This window comes from Silurus meridionalis, chromosome 26 (genome assembly GCF_014805685.1).
Source record: "Silurus meridionalis isolate SWU-2019-XX chromosome 26, ASM1480568v1, whole genome shotgun sequence".
Classification (NCBI taxonomy): Eukaryota; Metazoa; Chordata; class Actinopteri; order Siluriformes; family Siluridae; genus Silurus; species Silurus meridionalis.
Genome location: NC_060909.1, coordinates 16,738,848 through 16,757,605, shown reverse-complemented (window position 1 = coordinate 16,757,605; position 18,758 = coordinate 16,738,848). Strand labels below are relative to the sequence as shown.

Genomic DNA, 18,758 nt, shown 5'->3' with positions numbered 1-18,758 from the left:
TTTACATGATCCAGAAGAACAAGAGTAGCTGTAGACTTTTTGTGTGGGTTGTTTTTTGTCATTTATATAGTAGAGCACTTACAAAAGTTTATATTGTTCTTGCCTGTTTTTTCTTTTCTCCTCCTGCAGCTGAACTTTATTCTGTTTGTGAATATTGTGCGCGTTCTGGCCACCAAGATCCGAGAGACGAATGCCGGCAGATACGACACTCGCAAGCAATACAGGTAAAAGCCATTATTATTACTACCAATACTCCTACTATTATTATTATTATTACTAATATTGTTAATAGTATTACTATTAATAATACTATTTAAGTAGGAAAAAAGCAAATGGAGTTAAATGATAAATATTTTACGTACAAAAGGCCTCGTTGCTTTGTGAATGGGGGTCAACATAGTAAAAATAGGTAGGAAAAAAAAAAAAAAAAAAAAAAAGGTGGTTAGTCTAAATATTTTCAAGTTGATTTGTAGCAACCCCTCGCCCAAAGCGATCCAAAACCCTGCAAACTAAATAAATAAATCCACCCCCACACACAAACAGAAAAGAACGTTTTCCCCACGCACATTCGAGTAGTTTCTCAGCCAGGCAATTTAGATTTTAAAAGTGAATAATTTGTGTAAAAACAATTCAAATCAATTATACTCTTCACAATTCAATTCAGTTTCATTTTGTGCGTTTGTAGAGCACTTTCAACAATGGACACGGATCCAAAGAAGCGTACAGAAGAAAGATTTTTCCAGCCACCAAAAAAAAAAAACCATTTAAAAAAATCCACGAACCATGAATGACAATTCATCATGTCGACAATACTTTTATATTTGCTATATTTTTTGTCTCGGCCACTTTGCTCTGGTTATCTCATAGCACTTTCTTCTTCTTTTTTTGCATTTTGAAACCTTGATGTATTGATTTATTTGACTCGACTGCTTGCTGATGGCCTGAGAGCGAAACTCATTTTAAACTGCCGTGCCATTCCAGGCCACTGTTTCATTTCACCGGTGGTCCAAATCGATGTGAAATCTGGGAGGATGAGAGACATTGATTTGGAGAACCGGATTGGGGAAAACGTGGGGGGGAAGACGGGGGTTTGGAGATGTGCGGATATGTTTTCAGTCACTTGTTGAGCAATTCGAACCATCCTTGACGTACTACAGAAGGTTAAACTACTGCTACTGGAAAACTATTACAATGAAGTTTATTCCTGGATTGCATACACAAAGCCTATGGTTAAGTGGGAGCTCAGTGATCAGTAGCCCTGAAATTGAGAGGTCCAGTAATCGTACATTGTTAAGGAGAAGTTCTGCCAAATGGCATCAATTACTACTTGTAGCTTTAGACAGTGTTTGCTGCACTATATTGCCAAAAGTATTGAGTCACCTGGCCTTTCCTGCTATATGTTGTTCGTTTCCAAACTGTTACCACAACGCTGGAGCACTCATTTGTACAGGACGTCTTTAGATGCGCTCTATTGAGATTTTGTATTCACTTGAACTTGGAAACCCAAAACCTGTTCCAGCATGGCAACCCCTGTGCACAAAGCGAGCTTCTTGAAGATATGGTTTACTTGAGCTCTGATCTCATCCCTACTGAACACCTTTGGGATGAATCGCTGACTAGACCCGGTCTCCTTACCCACATCAGTACCTGCCTTTCGTAACACCCTTGTGGCTGATGAACACAAATATCCATAAGCACACTCCAGAATCTGGTGGAACATCTTCCCAGAAGAGTGGAGGGAATTCTAAGAGCAAATTGGGACTAAATGTGGAAGGCAAAAACATGAACCTGACTTGCTCTATTGTGTGGCAGTAATTTATTCTTCTTAGCAATTTGCACATTTGTAGACAAGCGAACGGTCGTGCAAAATGTCGCCAAAACTACAAGTAACAAGTGCAACATTACCTATTAGATTGCACCAGATTGTGTACATGTAAGTGGCAAACTAAATATGTCTTGTTTTAGAAAAAGCCTAAAATAGTATTGCTATAGTGTAATATCCTATAGAGGGGATATTGACTCATCCTTCCGATACCTAATCTGTAAATATTCTCCATTACCCTAAAGGAACATTCTGATAAAGTCAGAGATGATGCAGCTCGGGTTATTTGTGTCTAACGTTTCACAGAGGTGCACTGTATTGCTTTAGAGACGGTGCGGGGGTGGGAAACACGTTTCTTTGAAAGTACACAAAGGATATCAGCTTTGCCTTTGGACACGACGTAGGAAGACGGGCGCACAGAGAACAGTTTCACCTTTTACTCAAAGTTATGCAAAATAATATCTCTAGCACAAAACTTTGAATCCGTTCATCATCCATCATCCGTTTATTTTCGATATCAATTACTCTATAACAGGGTCACCGGAAGCTTGTGGCCTATTCTATTGGACACCTCAAAAAGGGTACCAATCCATTCCAAGGTACAACTGTATCTGAACTCTTTGGACCGAGATACCCTTATTTACACCATATTTACAGAATTCCAAAGACATTCCTCTGTAACAAATTGGCACACTTTCACATTACAGATTTAACCCAGAGGGCAACTATAACAACAACCCCCAGAAAAGAACTTTGTATTTGCGGTCAATCTTAAAACGAAGCTATTGTAAAATGTAGTAGAGCAAAAACAAAAACAAAATCCTGTCAGTGATTCCTCCATAGATGATAAATACATGGAAGCGCATGCCTTTTTGAAATTACAGTAATCAACATTCTCACAAAAGTGAGTACACCCCTCACATTTTACCATTGATTTTGGTATATCTTATCAAGGAACAATAGAAATAAATCTTGGATATATTTTAGTGAAGATTCTATAGCAGCACAGATTTAAAAAGAATGAATCACTGGAACCATGTCCTGTGGTCTAGAAAGTCTAAAATGAAATTTTTGGTTTAGATGGTGTCCAGCATGTGTGGCGACACCCTGGTGAGGAGAACCAATAAAATAGTTTTCCTCAATAAAGCACAGCTGCCCACTACCAGCAGCACTCATGCAGCCTCAGAGCATGATGCTACCACCACCATGCTTGAAGCATCATGCTCTGAGGCTGCATGAGTGCTGCTGGTAGTGGGCAGCTGTGCTTTATTGAGGGAAATGTGGATTCCAAAAGTTTTCAAACAGGGCCGAACGGACAAAGTTTTGACATGTTCACTGAGGGTGTACTCACTTTTGTTGCCAGTTATTTTGGAGGACAGTAAATCTGATCTGCTATACAAGCTGCACATTGAGTACTAAAATATATCTACGTGCCATTTTTATAGTATTTCCCTTGAGAACATATAATAGAATGGTTGCTGAAGTGTGACTCACGCACTCACTTTTGCGAGATACTGTACGTCATAATATACAAAACATCCAAAATGTCAAGAGGAACCAGAGATATTAAGCGTTCCTTCTTTGTAATATACACTATAGAGTAGGTGTAGTATAGTTTCTATTTGTGAAATAAAGAATAAACGTCGCAGAATCCTAAATCCAGGTGTTTCTACCAAAACAACCTCTTATGCTCAAATAAAAGACTTAATTGCATGCAAGTTTATCAGTTTGCCGGGTACAATGATTGTATTTTCCAGCATCAAGAATTCACTCCTGTTAGTTTCCTAACGTGTGCTTTCTGTGGAGAGATACTTTCCAGTGACGGCCCATCATTTTTATGCTGATGGTGAAACTTTATGCAGGATGTCAGCAGCTTCCTGGGACCAGGTCAAATGTGTCTGCAAATCTCTCTCCATAAGGATTTTTGACACTGTCCTCAGCAATCTGATGTAGTTGCTGTCCAACAAGCAATATTTCTAGCTGTAAATCTTCCCATTGCCAGTCATTATGCTTAATGTTGCTCCACAAGACAATTTTTTTGGGAGATTAGGGGTGACGGGATAGACCTTGGGCACTGGGACAGGATATAATGGTGTGGCTTTTATTACCCTAGGTTAGTGGGAAGTTGGCAGGTGTTTTTTTTTTTAGGGGTTGGAACATATTGTGGTATCCTAAAGTTTCCATGCAAAGAGTCTGCTTTCCTGTGATTGCTTTAGGTTTCAAAGTTGTGTTTGATCGACCAAAAGATTAACCCTGTCACACGAAGCAGATTTCAGAGAGTAGGTGCTGTGACATACACTGATTGTACCAATCTGTTTACAATTGTACCAGCTGGTATCCAAATAATCTGTTTGCTTTGATTGCTTCATTAATAATCAATTCTAAGCCCTCATTTTTGCTGGTCCAGAGACAGACCATGGCACACAATAACAGGCAACAACAGGCAGATAATCAATATGTACTACTAGAATTACACAACAAATTCTGCAAAAAGTTGCCCCATACCTTGTCCGTTTTGTCCACTACTTCAAGTATGTAAAATGTTTTAGTCAGACTGCATACAGGAGGTCTTGGTTTGAGGAGATGCACTAATATGAGCAGCAAATGAGCAGACACTACTAACAAGCCTGTGTGTGTGTGTGATAGCTAGATTTCTTTTTTGGGTGTGACTAAGCTTTGGCCTGTCCCTTTGAAACCTATCAAAACCTTGAACTAGCAAAGCCTTGGCTTAGCAAAGTTTGCTTGGCACCACCCAAGCCTCTTTCGACCACCCGCATCTTTAGGGTGGCAACTTTAAAAGCCTGCAAGTGTAACTGTGATAATGACTGCATTTGAACACCAGGTCTCAGCTTGCAGGCCAATCTTAGCCTTGAAGAATTTCTCCGATTTTACAGCAGCCATACTATCCTTCTTATGTCTGCTAATTGGCTAGAAGGATGACTGCCCACCGGGATGTGAAAAGGGCTCTGTTGGATATCCGTCAGCCCCATCTTTTTCATCATGTTTGTTGTAGGGCGGGGTGGTGGTGGCTTTATCTTTGGTCAATCCGATCAAAACATGAAGACAGAAACAGAGTACACAATATGTCTATAACCCCTAGTGGTCCTATTTTCTTGGCTAGATGGAGGTGAAAGAAAACTACAGAACAGACAGGAGCCAATAACCAAACTTTAAGGAAAACCAGACTCTGCAAACCCATAGGAACAATGCAGCAACAGCACTGGGGGGGTCGAGGTGGGGGCTAGGCTAACAAATAGGCTAGCTTGGCTAACAAGCTAACATGCGTTGACCGTGTTAAACAAGCAGATATAAAATGTACACCACCACACTCAGCGGGGTATAATAAAATAAGGGGAGACTCTTTACAGAATTGGAGGACTGGCCACCTGTAGCTTTATAGTGTAGTGAAGTCTAACATGCTCAGACAAGTCGAAGAAAGGGAAGGGAAGGGTGGCCACAAACTATTTTCAAATGCTGTTTCGTACATATTTACACGAATATGTAAGTGGTACTACACATCAACGGTTATCAATTTTCGATTGTGACCCATGAATGTTACGACATTCATTTATGGATTCGGTATAGTTTAAAGGACACTTCTCGGAAAGAATTAACAAGGGCTAGCTACAACGCTTCAATGCTTGGAGTACAAGTTGCTGGAGAAGGCCATTACCTCATTAATGACACAATCGATTTGCTAATGGATGAGATGGTGAAAGAAGTGTGAATGCCATTTAGTCAAAACTCCCACATTTTACACACAGTTCTCTATTCTGTGTGTGTGTTTCATTACAATATAATGAATGCAGCCTGCTTTAAAAGGGGGACCAACTACAGAAGACCAAGTTTAGGAATGAAAAACATTTAGTTCAATAGGGTTTTTTTTTCCAAATCAGTTGTTCTTTGTGCAGTAAATAGTGCAGTAAGATGCATTGCAAAATTAAAGAACCAGGGTTTTTGGTTTGCATCCCAATGTCCATGTGTATTTCCTCCAGGTTCTTCAGTTTTCTTTCACCATGCTGGTATATCTATGGGTTATACTAAATTGCATCTGTGTGAATGGTGCGCCAAGAAAGGGGTGGGGTCCAATCAAAGGACAATTTCCACCTCACGTTGTCAGCGTTTCTAGAAGGAATAGGCGGCAAACATTTTATAAAACACCAAGCAGAACTGTTCCGATTAAGCTCATGGGCAATGTGAGGAAATTTGCTAAGTCCATGTGGCAGTATCATGTAATTTTCAAATATTCCAAGGGAATTGCAAATGGCTGTTACTTTTGACCCCAGAAAAGATCCTCCCGAGTCCTTCAATGTTCTCCCCGATTCATCCCGACGCCCTACCTCTGGATTGAGTTCTCTTCAACTGGAGACAACTCTGTGCAGCTGTGGGATGGTCCCACATCAACAAAACAAAAGATCTGTAAAATAAATGAGCAACTCAAAAACTTTGAGGATGGATTTGAACTGTATATATAATATCTACTACAATAGTTCTGGACCACACCTGATCACTGCACACCTTAACAATGATGGAACTGTAATGAATGGACATTTTGTGCCACCAAGATGAGGATGGATTCCCTTTAGAGTCTGGTTCCTCTCAAGGTTTCTTCTTCATGGGAGTTTCTCCTCACAACAGTTGCCACTGGCTCGCTCGTTAGGGATTAACTTTTATATACGTGACGAACGTATCTGTTCTTTATAACCGCTTTATATCTGTTGAATCCTGAGAAGACAATGTCCATTGTTGAAAGCGCTATACAAATAATGTATTTAATCGAATTAAGTCTTCTGTGATAGTAAGGGAACATGAAATAATGACCTTCCTCTCTCTTTCTCTCTTTTCCCCACCCCCACCACCTTCACTCTGCTTAGGAAACTGGCAAAGTCCACACTAGTGTTGGTGTTGGTGTTCGGGGTGCACTACATTGCGTTCGTGGGGATGCCCCACACTTTTACTGGTGTGGGCTGGGAGCTGCGCATGTACTGTGAGCTATTCTTCAACTCTTTTCAGGTAGAACCACACACACACACACACACACACACACACACACACACACACACACATAATTGCCCAACAATCTATAAGTGTTAATGTAATGAAAGAAGACAAAACGTGTATAAGCTTCTAGGTTACGATGTTGGACTTTTGAGAAGGTCATGAGCTTAAATCCCTGCATTGCCAAACGTTCCCTGCTGTTATTTAAAGTTTAAACGGAGGAATTTTTTACTGGAGTCATATTTTACCTACTGTAACTCTAATTCTATTCAAGTACATGCTTTGTGTACTTCATCCACCGCTGGTTATTACACAACATCCAAGGGGACATGGATGTTCTGGGACACAATTTGGAGACAAGTTGAATATTTCACCAAAACCATAGCTGCAAACTTATGATACACTTTTGCATGGTCCAGCCAACCTCGTAAATTTCAAGGATGATTCTGGAAAACTGCAACCTAATTCCCAAACGGAACAGGCCATTATTGTATCCCAATGCCAGAGGTGGAACGAGTAATACAGTACTTTTACTTGAGTCGAACATTTTTTCTTCACAAAATTTGTTTCACTTAAGAACAAGGAAAATTACCTTAAATTTACTGAGAGTAAAAAATGTTCCCTCTACAAAAAGAACACACTACACTCCATGACTTGCTTCTAATAGGAGCTATGCACTTTCGCAGTGTAAAAAATAAAAAATATCAATGTTATAATGTGGTTAAAAGGGTTTTTTTGCCTCCATGCAATATTTTTACTTTATTCATTCTTTACTTCGTAATTAATATGATTTAAAAAGTACAACAATTCAAACAAAACATACTTAAAAAACATCAGATTTTAAAAAGTACTTTAAAAAGTAGTACATAAAAAACTGCTCAATAACAGTAATGTGAATAAGTGTAATTTGTTACTTTCCACCTCTGCCTGATGCAACACTTGTTCCTTCTTACCGAACGAGGTCTTCGAGTTGCACTTGCCTTTGCAATCAAAAATTGTCTCTCAATACCTTGTAATACTTTTATATTACAAATAACACGTGTCTGAACAATTTTTTACTCATCCTGAGACTTATCCCTATCCCTTTTGCCCCGAACCAAGTGCCCCGGGGCAACTAATCCCCACTGTAGCCATAAATCCTTAATTATATACAGAATTTACACTAGGATTCTACTTCCTGTCATTTCAGAACAGTATACAATGTACATTAAAATGGTTGGGAGACTGAAATCTCATCTCGCCTGATTTATTAATTTATTAATATTTTTGGAGACCGTGCTGGATACGGGCACGCTGGGAATTAAAGCACTTGTTCATTTTACCTACGAGTATTAGAGCTGTGAAAATGACTAATACACACAGCTGTATACGTCGCTTACATCAGAGGATAAATAATACAGAGCGTCTCACTATAGGGGCTCCACCCCAGCTGTGATTACGGCAATTTGTCGAGTATCCGGTAATCCAGATGATGTTTTAATATACGGGCCACGACTACAGGAACAAACGTAAAAAAAGAGACAGCTGTTTAAAAGTTGCACTTTAAGCACTGAGTCACCACAAAAACAAAAAAAACAAAACAAAAAAAACCCCCTACAAAATACATATTTGGATATTGTCCACATATGAAACAGCGAGAACATAATGTGATAAATCATTATACACCATTTAGAAATGATCCCAGCATATGGTCCGTATCAGCTATTCTGTGTGTGTTTGTGTCAGGAAAATTGCTCTCTCTCGTATTCCTCACACTGTTTTCTGTTCTGTTGAAGGGATTTTTCGTGTCCATCATTTACTGCTTCTGCAATGGGGAGGTGAGTGACAACAGCCTTTCCAGTAGCTGTGTGTGTGTGTGTGTCATGGTTTTATTCCCAATTATGTCCTAAAGCCAGCATTGCAGGAAAACAAATAGCATTGTCAGCCTTTCTGCCCAAAATGGCAGCCCTGATAACCACAACTAAAAGCTTTTGTGATCAGTTCATCTGACCTCCATCTCCCATTTATATTCCACGTTCGCAGTAGTAATTGCCTTAGTACAGTATATTAAACGTTTTAAAATGGTAAATCTTAAATGTCAGGTCTCGCTATTATAATTGTGCGGCTACAACGGGGCTTGATAATGGCCAGATAATGGATGGTTATAAAAATATGACATCCCTATTAATATTTATACTATTTCTGGCTACCTTTTCGAAAGGAAAATAGTTACTACTACATGGACCAAACGCAAAAAAAGAACACGTTAATGATGACAATGTTCGCACATGGGAAAAAAAGTATTACATTAGTACCGGTTTTTGTTTTATTTATTGTTCTTTGAACTAGGAGACACAAAACCTGTTCCAGCATGACAATAAATCCAGCTCCATGAAGATATGGAGTGAAAGATCTTGAGTGGCCTGCTTTGATCTCATCTCATCTCTGTTAAACATGATGACTGCACCAAAGGCCTCCTCACCTCATCTACATCAGTACCTAGTGAACCAGTGTTGATTTACTCATTGATGGAGACTCGGAGCAATTTTGTACGTCGCTCCGGTTAAGGGTGTCTGGGAAATGCCGGAAACGCAAATGTAGCCGACTTTACTAATGCCCTTCGTGCTGAACGAGCACAAACCGTATATACTTCGCAACGGTTTGTCAAAAAGTGTCTCCTGTGAAGGGCTGCGATCCAAGATTCTGCTTAGCAATTTTGTTCGAAATTTCTAAATGAACACAATTTTAATATGTGAAAAAACAAAAACCAAGCATTCTAGCTAAAATTAGCCCATTAAGTATTAGCTATAGCCAACGCTGTCACGCTAACACAAAGGAAGAGCCACAGACATTACAAACGTATACATACACACGCTTCACGACGTCTAATATCACACAATGTGCAATTACTTATTTATACAATCAAAATAATACACAACGTGCAAATTTACTTACGTCTGCAAATGGCAACAAACTTGAAACTCCATGCGAGTCCAAGCAACAGTAACAGTTAAGACAGGTATGATAGTTTCCCCTTGGGAAAGCTACAGTATGACTTAAAAGATGAAGATGCATCGATAGAGAAAGACAAAAAAACATTTATTTACTGAAGAATTAATGTAATAGTTGTCAGTCAGTGTGTCAGCATATGTAGGTAATGTAGTGTAGTACTAATGGCATCGGTCCAACAACAAAATAAGACCTTGGAAAACCGAACCCAAAGCGTACTGTAAGTGCTGAAAAATGGGAGGGTGCATCATGAGAGCTCCCCAGTCGTGGTCTTCATTAACCCCATTGCCTCGTGGGGAATGAACCAAACTGAAACCAACCAACATCACCCTCTCAAAAGGGCCATGCTGTTGAGATACAGGTGTGAAGCCTGCATAAAATCTACAGACACGATCACCAACACAGCAATCCCATTTGCATTAACAGTGTTGGCACAGGGAACGCGGCAATGTCAGAATTAAACCCAGATTATCTCTCCATCCATTTATCTTTTATGCAGGTGTAGCCTTTAATTGATCATGTTTTCCAGAGATCATTGAGAGTGAAATTCTTGAGCTGTATTCTTGACACTCCTCTAACTCCCTTCCTAAAGTCATGCATTATATGATTTTTAACATTCTGATCCATCAAAAGATTCTTTCAGGACCTTTTTTCCCCAATCCTCCCACTGTTGAGGAATTCAAAAGTTGTCTTGTGTAAATTGACATCCCCCTGAATGACTAATAATTATCCTTAACTACAACAGTGTCATTTGTGTTGAGGACATGGAGTAACTCTTTGCATAAATGTCATGAATGCATAAAGCAGTATATATATATATATATATATATATATATATATATATATATATATATATATATATATATATATATATATATATATATATTTATATTTATTTTGTTTTTCCGAATTCAAAAAAAAAAAAAAGTCAAGTCAAGTCAAGTCAAGAACCTTTTGTCATTTCTACCACATATAGCTGACGCATTGCACAGTGAAAATGAGACAACGTTCCTCCAGAACCCTGGTGCTACATTGAACAACATAAAACTACGACACAAGTCCATCGCGTGCAACCAGTGCAGACAGACAACGCAAGACAGTGTGCGACAAATACGCATGACACAAAATGCAAAATAGCGCCGACCAGTAAACCTGCTCTAGACTGATTATACGGTACTGTGCAAAAGAGGACTGTAAAGGACTATGAACAAATGCATGATTGTGAGCAGTATATTTTGCCTCTTCCCAAAATACTTCAATAAAAGACAATGTCCAAATGATCTTGCTTTAACTTGAACTAGATGGTTCCTTTGGTTTGTTCAGGATCATCACGACCACTCTCATTCGGACTGAACACCAAGTCTTCAAGTCAAGTGGGACTTGGCCTATCTATCCAAACATGAAGTTCCAATTGAAGGCGTAATTGCTCTTACAGGGCCTTGCCTTATATAATCATCTTTTTTTCTGACACTGGAGCTGAAGCAGAGATTTAAACAAAAAATAGCTTTGCATTGTTGCGGCAGAACAAGATACCTATAAAAGGTACTATAAGAGGGCAAGAAGAGCTTTTAAGGTCCATGCAACAGTACTAAACTCTCAAACATCCATTGGCGTAATCTGAGAATCGGTAGGTAGTGCATCAATTTTTGTGTATTAAAGAGTGTATTTAAGCCACAAATGCCTCAAGTCGAAACACTTCACGTCTAGTCCCCATTTGCTGTTTGTTATAACCCCCACTCCCAACTCCACTAGATTTTGGTGTGGTTGTGGAGATTTGATATAATTCAACTACAAGGACATGAAGTGCTCTTGGGTGAGGAGGCCTGGGGTGCAGCCAGCGCTCCAATTCATCATTTTCAATAGGGTTGAGATCTTACACTCAAAAACATGAAAACCACATCTTGAAAGAAGCATGATTTGTGCACAGGGGCATCGTCATGCTGGAAAAGGTTTGGGTCTTCTTATTAGTATGAAGGGAAAATGCATGCTACTTCATCCAACAACATCCTATACAATTGTTTGCCTTCAACTTTGTGGTTCCAGTTTATGAAAGTACCATATACGGCTGAAAAAGTCAGACGTCCATGCTGAATGGAATTTACATTCGCTGACCTAAATCGTACTGATCGTTTACTGGTTCCCTCAGTATCTGTCTAACAGTTTTGAGAGAGGCCACGAATGAGGATTTAAACATACTAATAACATGTATAAAGTAGTTTTCAAATGTAACAAAATAAAAGGTGTTATGAATGACAAATAAATGCAAATTTTACGACGTAGTGAAAAGCTTTTTTACGACTGTTAAACATGTAAAGATAAAAATATTGAAATAGAATAAGGATAAAAATCAGTCAAATAAAATAAATAAAATAAGGTATAAAGTATAAGTATATTAAAAGTATAGCTAAAAAGTATGAAAATAATGTTTTAATATACATTACTCATTCGAGGACTTGTTTCGCCGACTCATCAGTTCACTGTGACAGATCATGGTTTGAATTCGAAAGTCATTTACTTTAATGGTAATATTAATGAACCCATGGCTTCTTTAGGTTGTCTTCCAGGAAGAGTTCGGATTAGAATCTGCACGCTTGTGTACTCATTGTATAGTTCAGCGCTAGCCCTTGCCCTGCTCGTTTTAGTGAGATTCAAAATGGTCACGAAACAATTTCACTTGACATTTCCAAACAGTGCTTCTTGATGTTTTCAGACGGCGTGGCCTAATTACAAGACGTATAAAACGTGTCAATCCAATGTGCTTCTGGGAACTGTACCAACGCTCTCATAGCTTCATTAATGGTCATGCAATAATTTGCTGTATGGCATGATAAAGAAAGGGAAAGCGATCTGAAAGCTTCAAGAAGCTGACAAACAACTTTGATTTACTACAAAATGCAGATTGAAAGCGATAAACCCGTTTCAGGAGTTTTTATACGACCACACAGAACATCAAAATTTGAAGGCACAACTCGAATTTTTACACAAATTCTTGACTTTTTCTCTCAGGTCCAGACAGAGATAAGAAAGACGTGGCAGCGCTGGACATTAGCGTTCGACTGGAAGGGTCCGGTTGTGCTGGTTAATTATCGCTACCGTTCGGTGCTGACTAGCGTCAACAGCAACAGCAGTGTTCAATCCCAGGTCCCGGCCATACTGACCAACCGAGTGTATCGCTCATCCCGACGGACCAGCAGCGATTGCATCTCGCACAGCATGCGCACACACTCGCATCTCACCCTGCCCGGCTATGTCTTTAGCAACTCGGATGCCGAAAGCTTCCCTCCGTCCATCCCGGAGGAAAACGAGGACGACGCGAAACACCTCGACGACATCACGCTCCGGGAAAGCACAAGAGGCTTTCCGAGAGACGGTTCCAAACCCATCATTCTAGAAGGTGACGGCAAGCACATCGACGGAATCGGAGAAGATCGGGCGTTCGTCGCTGTTGCTTTCGGAGAGAATTCCGCCTGCGATGTGGACGTCACATTGAAGGACTCGGTGCGCTACAGCAGTTTGGCCCAGGAGGAAGAAGTGGAACTATAGGAGGAAAATCGGCGACTGTGTTAGTGCCGTTTGCCTCACACACTTGTATTCAACGTTATGGCTTGTTTATTTATCAGGTAATGTACTGCAAAACACCAATGGAGGGAGTGCTATTAGATGTTTCAGGAGGATCCAGATTCCGAATTTATTCAGAGACCTTTTCTAAGTGAACCAAATTACCTTAATACTTTATATTTGTGACTTGGGAATATGCAAAGACAATCTGGAAAAAAAATCATACTAGTGAAATGGCAACAATGAGGTAAACTGTGCACAACCAAACGTACAGTAAGTTCATAGAGTTGCTGCAAACAAATATGAAATACACTAAACTATATGGACAAAAGCATTGTGACACCTGACCTTTCCAGCCATATGTGGTTTTTCTCCAAACTTTTATCACAATGTTGTCGGTAGACAATAGTATTATCTTTAGCATGAAATATTGTCTTCACTTGAACGAGAAGACCCAAACCTATATGCCAATCCAAATGCCCCCATACACAAGGCCAGCTCAAGAAAGATATGGTTTACATAGTTTGGAGTGGAAGATCTTAAGAGGCCTGCTATAGACCTCCAACCTTAATGAACAAGATGAACTCAAACTCTGACTGCACCCTAGGCCTCCTCACCTCACCTACATCATCACCGGACTTTCCTAACGCCCTTGTGTCTGAATAAGGATGAATCCCCACAAGCACACTCCACAATCTAGCAGAACATCTTCCAAAAAGAGTGCAGGATATTAGAACAGCCAATAGGACTAATATATATATGGGATGTTCATAGGGCACACACCAATCCTATGGTCAGGTGTCTGGAAATGTGTTGCCCATATAGGGGTAAAGAATGAAATTCATGATAGTAAAAGCACCAAATGCTGTATAAAATAAAATCATGACGGCATGAACTTTGTATCCAGATTCCGCCTGCACACTCTATTGCTCGAACATTGACAGTCCAATTTTGCATGGAATTTTTTTTTTATTTGGTAGATTTTTCCCGGACTGCCTTCCAGGCTAGCCTTGGAAAGAAAATGTCACCGACTAACTAACTTGAAAGCATAGCAAGCCAAACTGTAGTCAAGCTACTATTAGCTAGCAAGCAGTTAGTGATAGTGGGGAAAGCCTGTACCACTATTGTGCTAGTTTGGGAATAGTTTGAGAGAGAGAGAGAGAGAGAGAGAGAGAGAGAGAGAGTTAGCTCTTGTAGCTGTAATTAATAAGGGGTGCCAACTGTGTTAGTGTGATTAGCCAAATCTCAAGTCATGATATTTAATTACTGTACAAGAATGCCTGTTCAGGGATTAGCTAGCTATGTAATGTTAGCTATAGTTCAATGTAGCTAACGTTAGCTAGCAAGGAGTGAATGATGTGTATCTGTGGAGTTCCTCATTCTTAGTTTGTTGATTCGAATAAAATGTACATTCTGCCCTTAGCTTGCTAGCTATATAGCACAGTACCCTCTAAACAGTGCCCAAAACTACATACATCTAAATTATGTCTCAATGACTTCTAATAAGACATTGATTTATTTTGGACCCTACATAAATTGTGATACCCTAGACCCTACATGATTGTCTCACCGATAATGAAACACCATCGACAACTGTATGATGAGCGCTATGCAGCCGTCGGCAGTCCGGCAAAACTATATACGTTTAATGCGCACAAAAAATAATTCATAAATTGTGTTTAAAAAAAACTGTTTTTTGCTTTTGGTTCCTGTTCAAATAGAACCAATTTGCTGTTTTGCACAAAAGTAAGCGCATGACCCCTCTCAGACAAACCTGGGATTTGTATACACCAACATATTTTATGTAGAGAATGTGAATTAAGGTTCTGTATTATGGCGTGCTTTGTTTATTAAAAAGTGATTAAGTTGCAATACGATGCTAATGACTTTTCTACTCAAGGTGTCATGTGTGTGGCTGTTTATCCTGTTTCATGGCCGAATTCTGGCGTTTTTTTAGTATGTTTGGGATCTATAGTGTAGTGACCCCGGTGTCGATAATATATGATAATCCTTATATACAGTACGCTCACTGCCCAATGTATAAGGTAGTGTACATCCACTGCATCAGTTTCCAGATCTGGGCTGACACAATGGCAGCCTACACTGTCGCAGCCCATTCACCTCAAGGTTCAGTGAGTTACTGTAGACCTCCTGTAAACTCAAACCAGTCTGACTGATTCTTCCCTGACCTCTCCCAACAAGGCAATTCTGTCCCAGAACCTTTTTTCGATGTGGACGAATATGGAATGCTTTATGCAAATGTATGTTTATTATTAGTGAAACCAAACTCAGAGCATGAAAACAAAATATTCTTGTAAATGTTCGAAAGTAATTATGGCGTGTTTTAATTACGTAAATCGTCAGGACACAAAACGGATCTTTTGCTATGTTTCCACACGGACGGTTTTAAATGCCAGATTTGTGCATCATGGCAGTTTTTGGTGCTTTTGAGATGGTGCATCAGTAAAACAAATGTTTTATGATTAAAAATTCTTTTTCAGGAGAGTATATTTTTTATTTGTATATATCTGAGTAAAGAAACAACGTGGTGAATAAATGTGTTGAAGGTTTTCATTTGACCTCAAATATTTAGTTTTTTTTTTTTTTTTAACAGTAATGGTCAAACAAATGCGTTCATGAAATTCTCTTAAATAGATAAATCTAAAATGTGAAGTGTTAACCCAGGGTTATTTAGAGAAAAAGAAATATGAATAGGCAAATCAAGTCTGACTGAGTTGATTACGGAGGACATTTTGCGTTTAATTGCTAAGTGTTTATGAATGAACCTTTATCTTTTATTTTAACCTTACTGACAGACTGGAACAGCACAAATAGCATTGAGAGGAAACTGGAAAACTTGGAGGAAACTGGGAAACCCAAGTTCAGAACTTGAAACCTAGAATATTTTAATAACCCATGAAAAAAATAATAAACTTATTTCTGTCATTTCAGCAAGAGTGAAATTCTTTCTTTGCAAATCCCAGCATATCAAGGGCCTTATTCAAGGGCCCAACAGTGGCAGTAACCCAAAGCCTCAACCATTGAACTACTACTTCCCTAAACTGCCCCTCACTGAGGCAATTAAACCTTGTCTTTCAAATGACAGTCAGAGATACTGACCACTTTACTAATGAGGAAATCCAAGCACCAAATCCAACTAAAATACATGAGGGAAAGTTGGTGCACCATTCAGTTTTTAATATGCGTTCATGTGCTGTTTCGAAGTAAAGGATCCTTGCTGCCAAAAGCTAAATCGGGAATGGTCAGATGTCACAAATGCAGGCGGAGGCAAATGCAGTCAAGTTAGGCAGGCTGAAATAATCCAAACTGGCATGTTGTGTAGGAACAACTACACAAGAACAGGAAGAAGGAGATTTGGTAACAAAGTGAAAATACAAATGATCAAAGGCTGACAGGAATGAACAGAGTTGGCACAGCACGTCCAGCTAGAATCACTTAGAGATGCAGTAGTGGTGTAACTTATATAATATAATGTATAATGTAAAAGTGTAAAATAAAGGGGCACAGTTCTGTTTGGTCATGTGCATCGATTTTTACTATACGAGGAAGAACTGCAGTGCTTAAGCCATCATTTCCACAGCAGACGTAAATATTTCCGCACTGACAAAAGCACAAAACTGCCATTCTGAAGGTGAAATAACACCTCAGGGCCTTAGAGCGCAAAAGTGGGTGGATAAAAGCCGTTGATGAATCACGAGTGAAAGTCATCTACATGGAGGCCATGGCGTTTGCTTGATTTTAGCTGCTGATCAAAGTCAAATGAGCCTCGTGAGATACGTGTGTGTAAATGTTACAACGTTCAAGTCTTAATGATGGCAATGGGGTCCTGTTGGATGATTCCCTTTATCCTGCCTATTAGGGTTATGAATTATTCATATTCATAATGTCTTCATTAAACAGCTTTAAATACAGATGGAGTTTGTTTGTATTTTTTTCCCCCCAATAGACCACATGTGGTGAGGCAGAATTAGTTAATGTGTACCGAGAGCCAGGGCACTGGATATTAGCATGCAATCTTGAGTATAGGCTTTTAATTATAGTTATCCATGTAGGATTCCATGGAATTTTAAGACTGGAAACTTTTAAGGGGAATATATAGTTGTTCAGGGGAATTAATGGGAATAAACTGGGAATTTAAATGTAGTTAAAAAAAACATTTTTTTGGTTCAACCAACCACATTTAAAGCAAATTTTAGAATTTCTCCCCTACACGTTCCGCAATCATAGAGCACACTTGCTGCCACTGAGGCCACAACCCCCTACATGCACTGTGCATTCCTTTATAATGCACATTACTACACACACAATTTCTTGAATCCTGCACACATCATGGAGATTATTCATGCAAATTACATTAATTTTACATGCATTTATGTTTAAAACCTCCCTGTGCTCTGTGTAAACTATTGTGCAACAAAATTACACCAACAATTAAATGGTACAATTTAGATTTTTCCCATAAATTCGACTGTTTCCTACTTGTAATATCTCCAGAAATCTCCCAGAGTTAGTTCCTATTGAAAGTTTCGGGAAATGTCCTGGAAATCTTTTACCCCTTTGCAAGCCTATGTGCAAACAATAAAGCTCATTATAGAGGTTTGTATAATAGTGCAAGTTCATTCTATTTGTAATGTGGCTTACAGCAGCCCAAAGACATTGGAGTTGGCAATTAGAGTTCTTTTGTCCAAAAATGTGATCCATTTCACTAGAGAAGTTGCTCCCTCTCATTTACTATATCAGAGATTATATAGTACAGAACTATAGCCAGGGAGCAGACAAACAGGCTAAACAGACAGTCTTCTAGCTACCTTGATTCATCAATGTGGGTAAACCATATTGCAACCTGTATGTTCTCTCAGCTAAACAAAAAAAATTCTCAATAACTCTGCTATTGTATGTAATTGCAATAAAATACAGACATCCTGAATGCACAAGCAGTACCTGTATAAATCTAGAGTAGAGATGAGCTTACCATTTTCCAAATCGTTCAAGTTCTCTCAGATTCTATATAAACCTTTGGTAATCAGCAATATTTAAATAGCATGAGGTTTGGATTTTGTCTATTCTAAAAGCTTCAGGTCCTTAGATTTGAACCACCCCCAAAACCCCCAAGTCTGGTAAGTGTTACTGTCCGTTTGGAAAACTCTTGCTTTTTAAAAACAGGTTTTCTTTTTGGATTGCGCTCAAAAAATTGACAATACCTCCTCCTTGACCGTTACTTGTTTGAGGGCAATTCCGGCTGACGAAAAACAGCAAGATGCTCCCACCACCGTGCTTTGCTGTGTAAGTGGCATTTCAGGATGAGCTCAAGTGTCGATTTTCAACCAAACGGATCTTAAAATTGGATTGGATATAATAAATCTAGTTTGCG

General features: G+C 39.2%; 1 protein-coding gene and 1 long non-coding RNA gene across 2 annotated transcripts in view; one reads left to right on the top strand and one right to left on the bottom strand.

Annotated features, from left to right (window-relative positions):
- The window catches only part of pth2rb (parathyroid hormone 2 receptor b), a 38,844-nt gene extending 23,221 nt beyond the window's left edge, over positions 1–15,623 (top strand). Inside the window, exons 10-13 of the mRNA XM_046839990.1 lie at positions 130–224; positions 6,697–6,835; positions 8,596–8,637; positions 12,815–15,623. Of these exons, the coding sequence (XP_046695946.1) occupies positions 130–224; positions 6,697–6,835; positions 8,596–8,637; positions 12,815–13,351 (813 nt within the window). The 3' untranslated portion in view covers positions 13,352–15,623. The remainder of the gene's footprint in view (positions 1–129; positions 225–6,696; positions 6,836–8,595; positions 8,638–12,814) is intronic.
- Positions 1–18,758, bottom strand: part of LOC124379595 — a 62,368-nt gene that overhangs the window by 39,741 nt on the left and 3,869 nt on the right. The window lies entirely within an intron of this gene.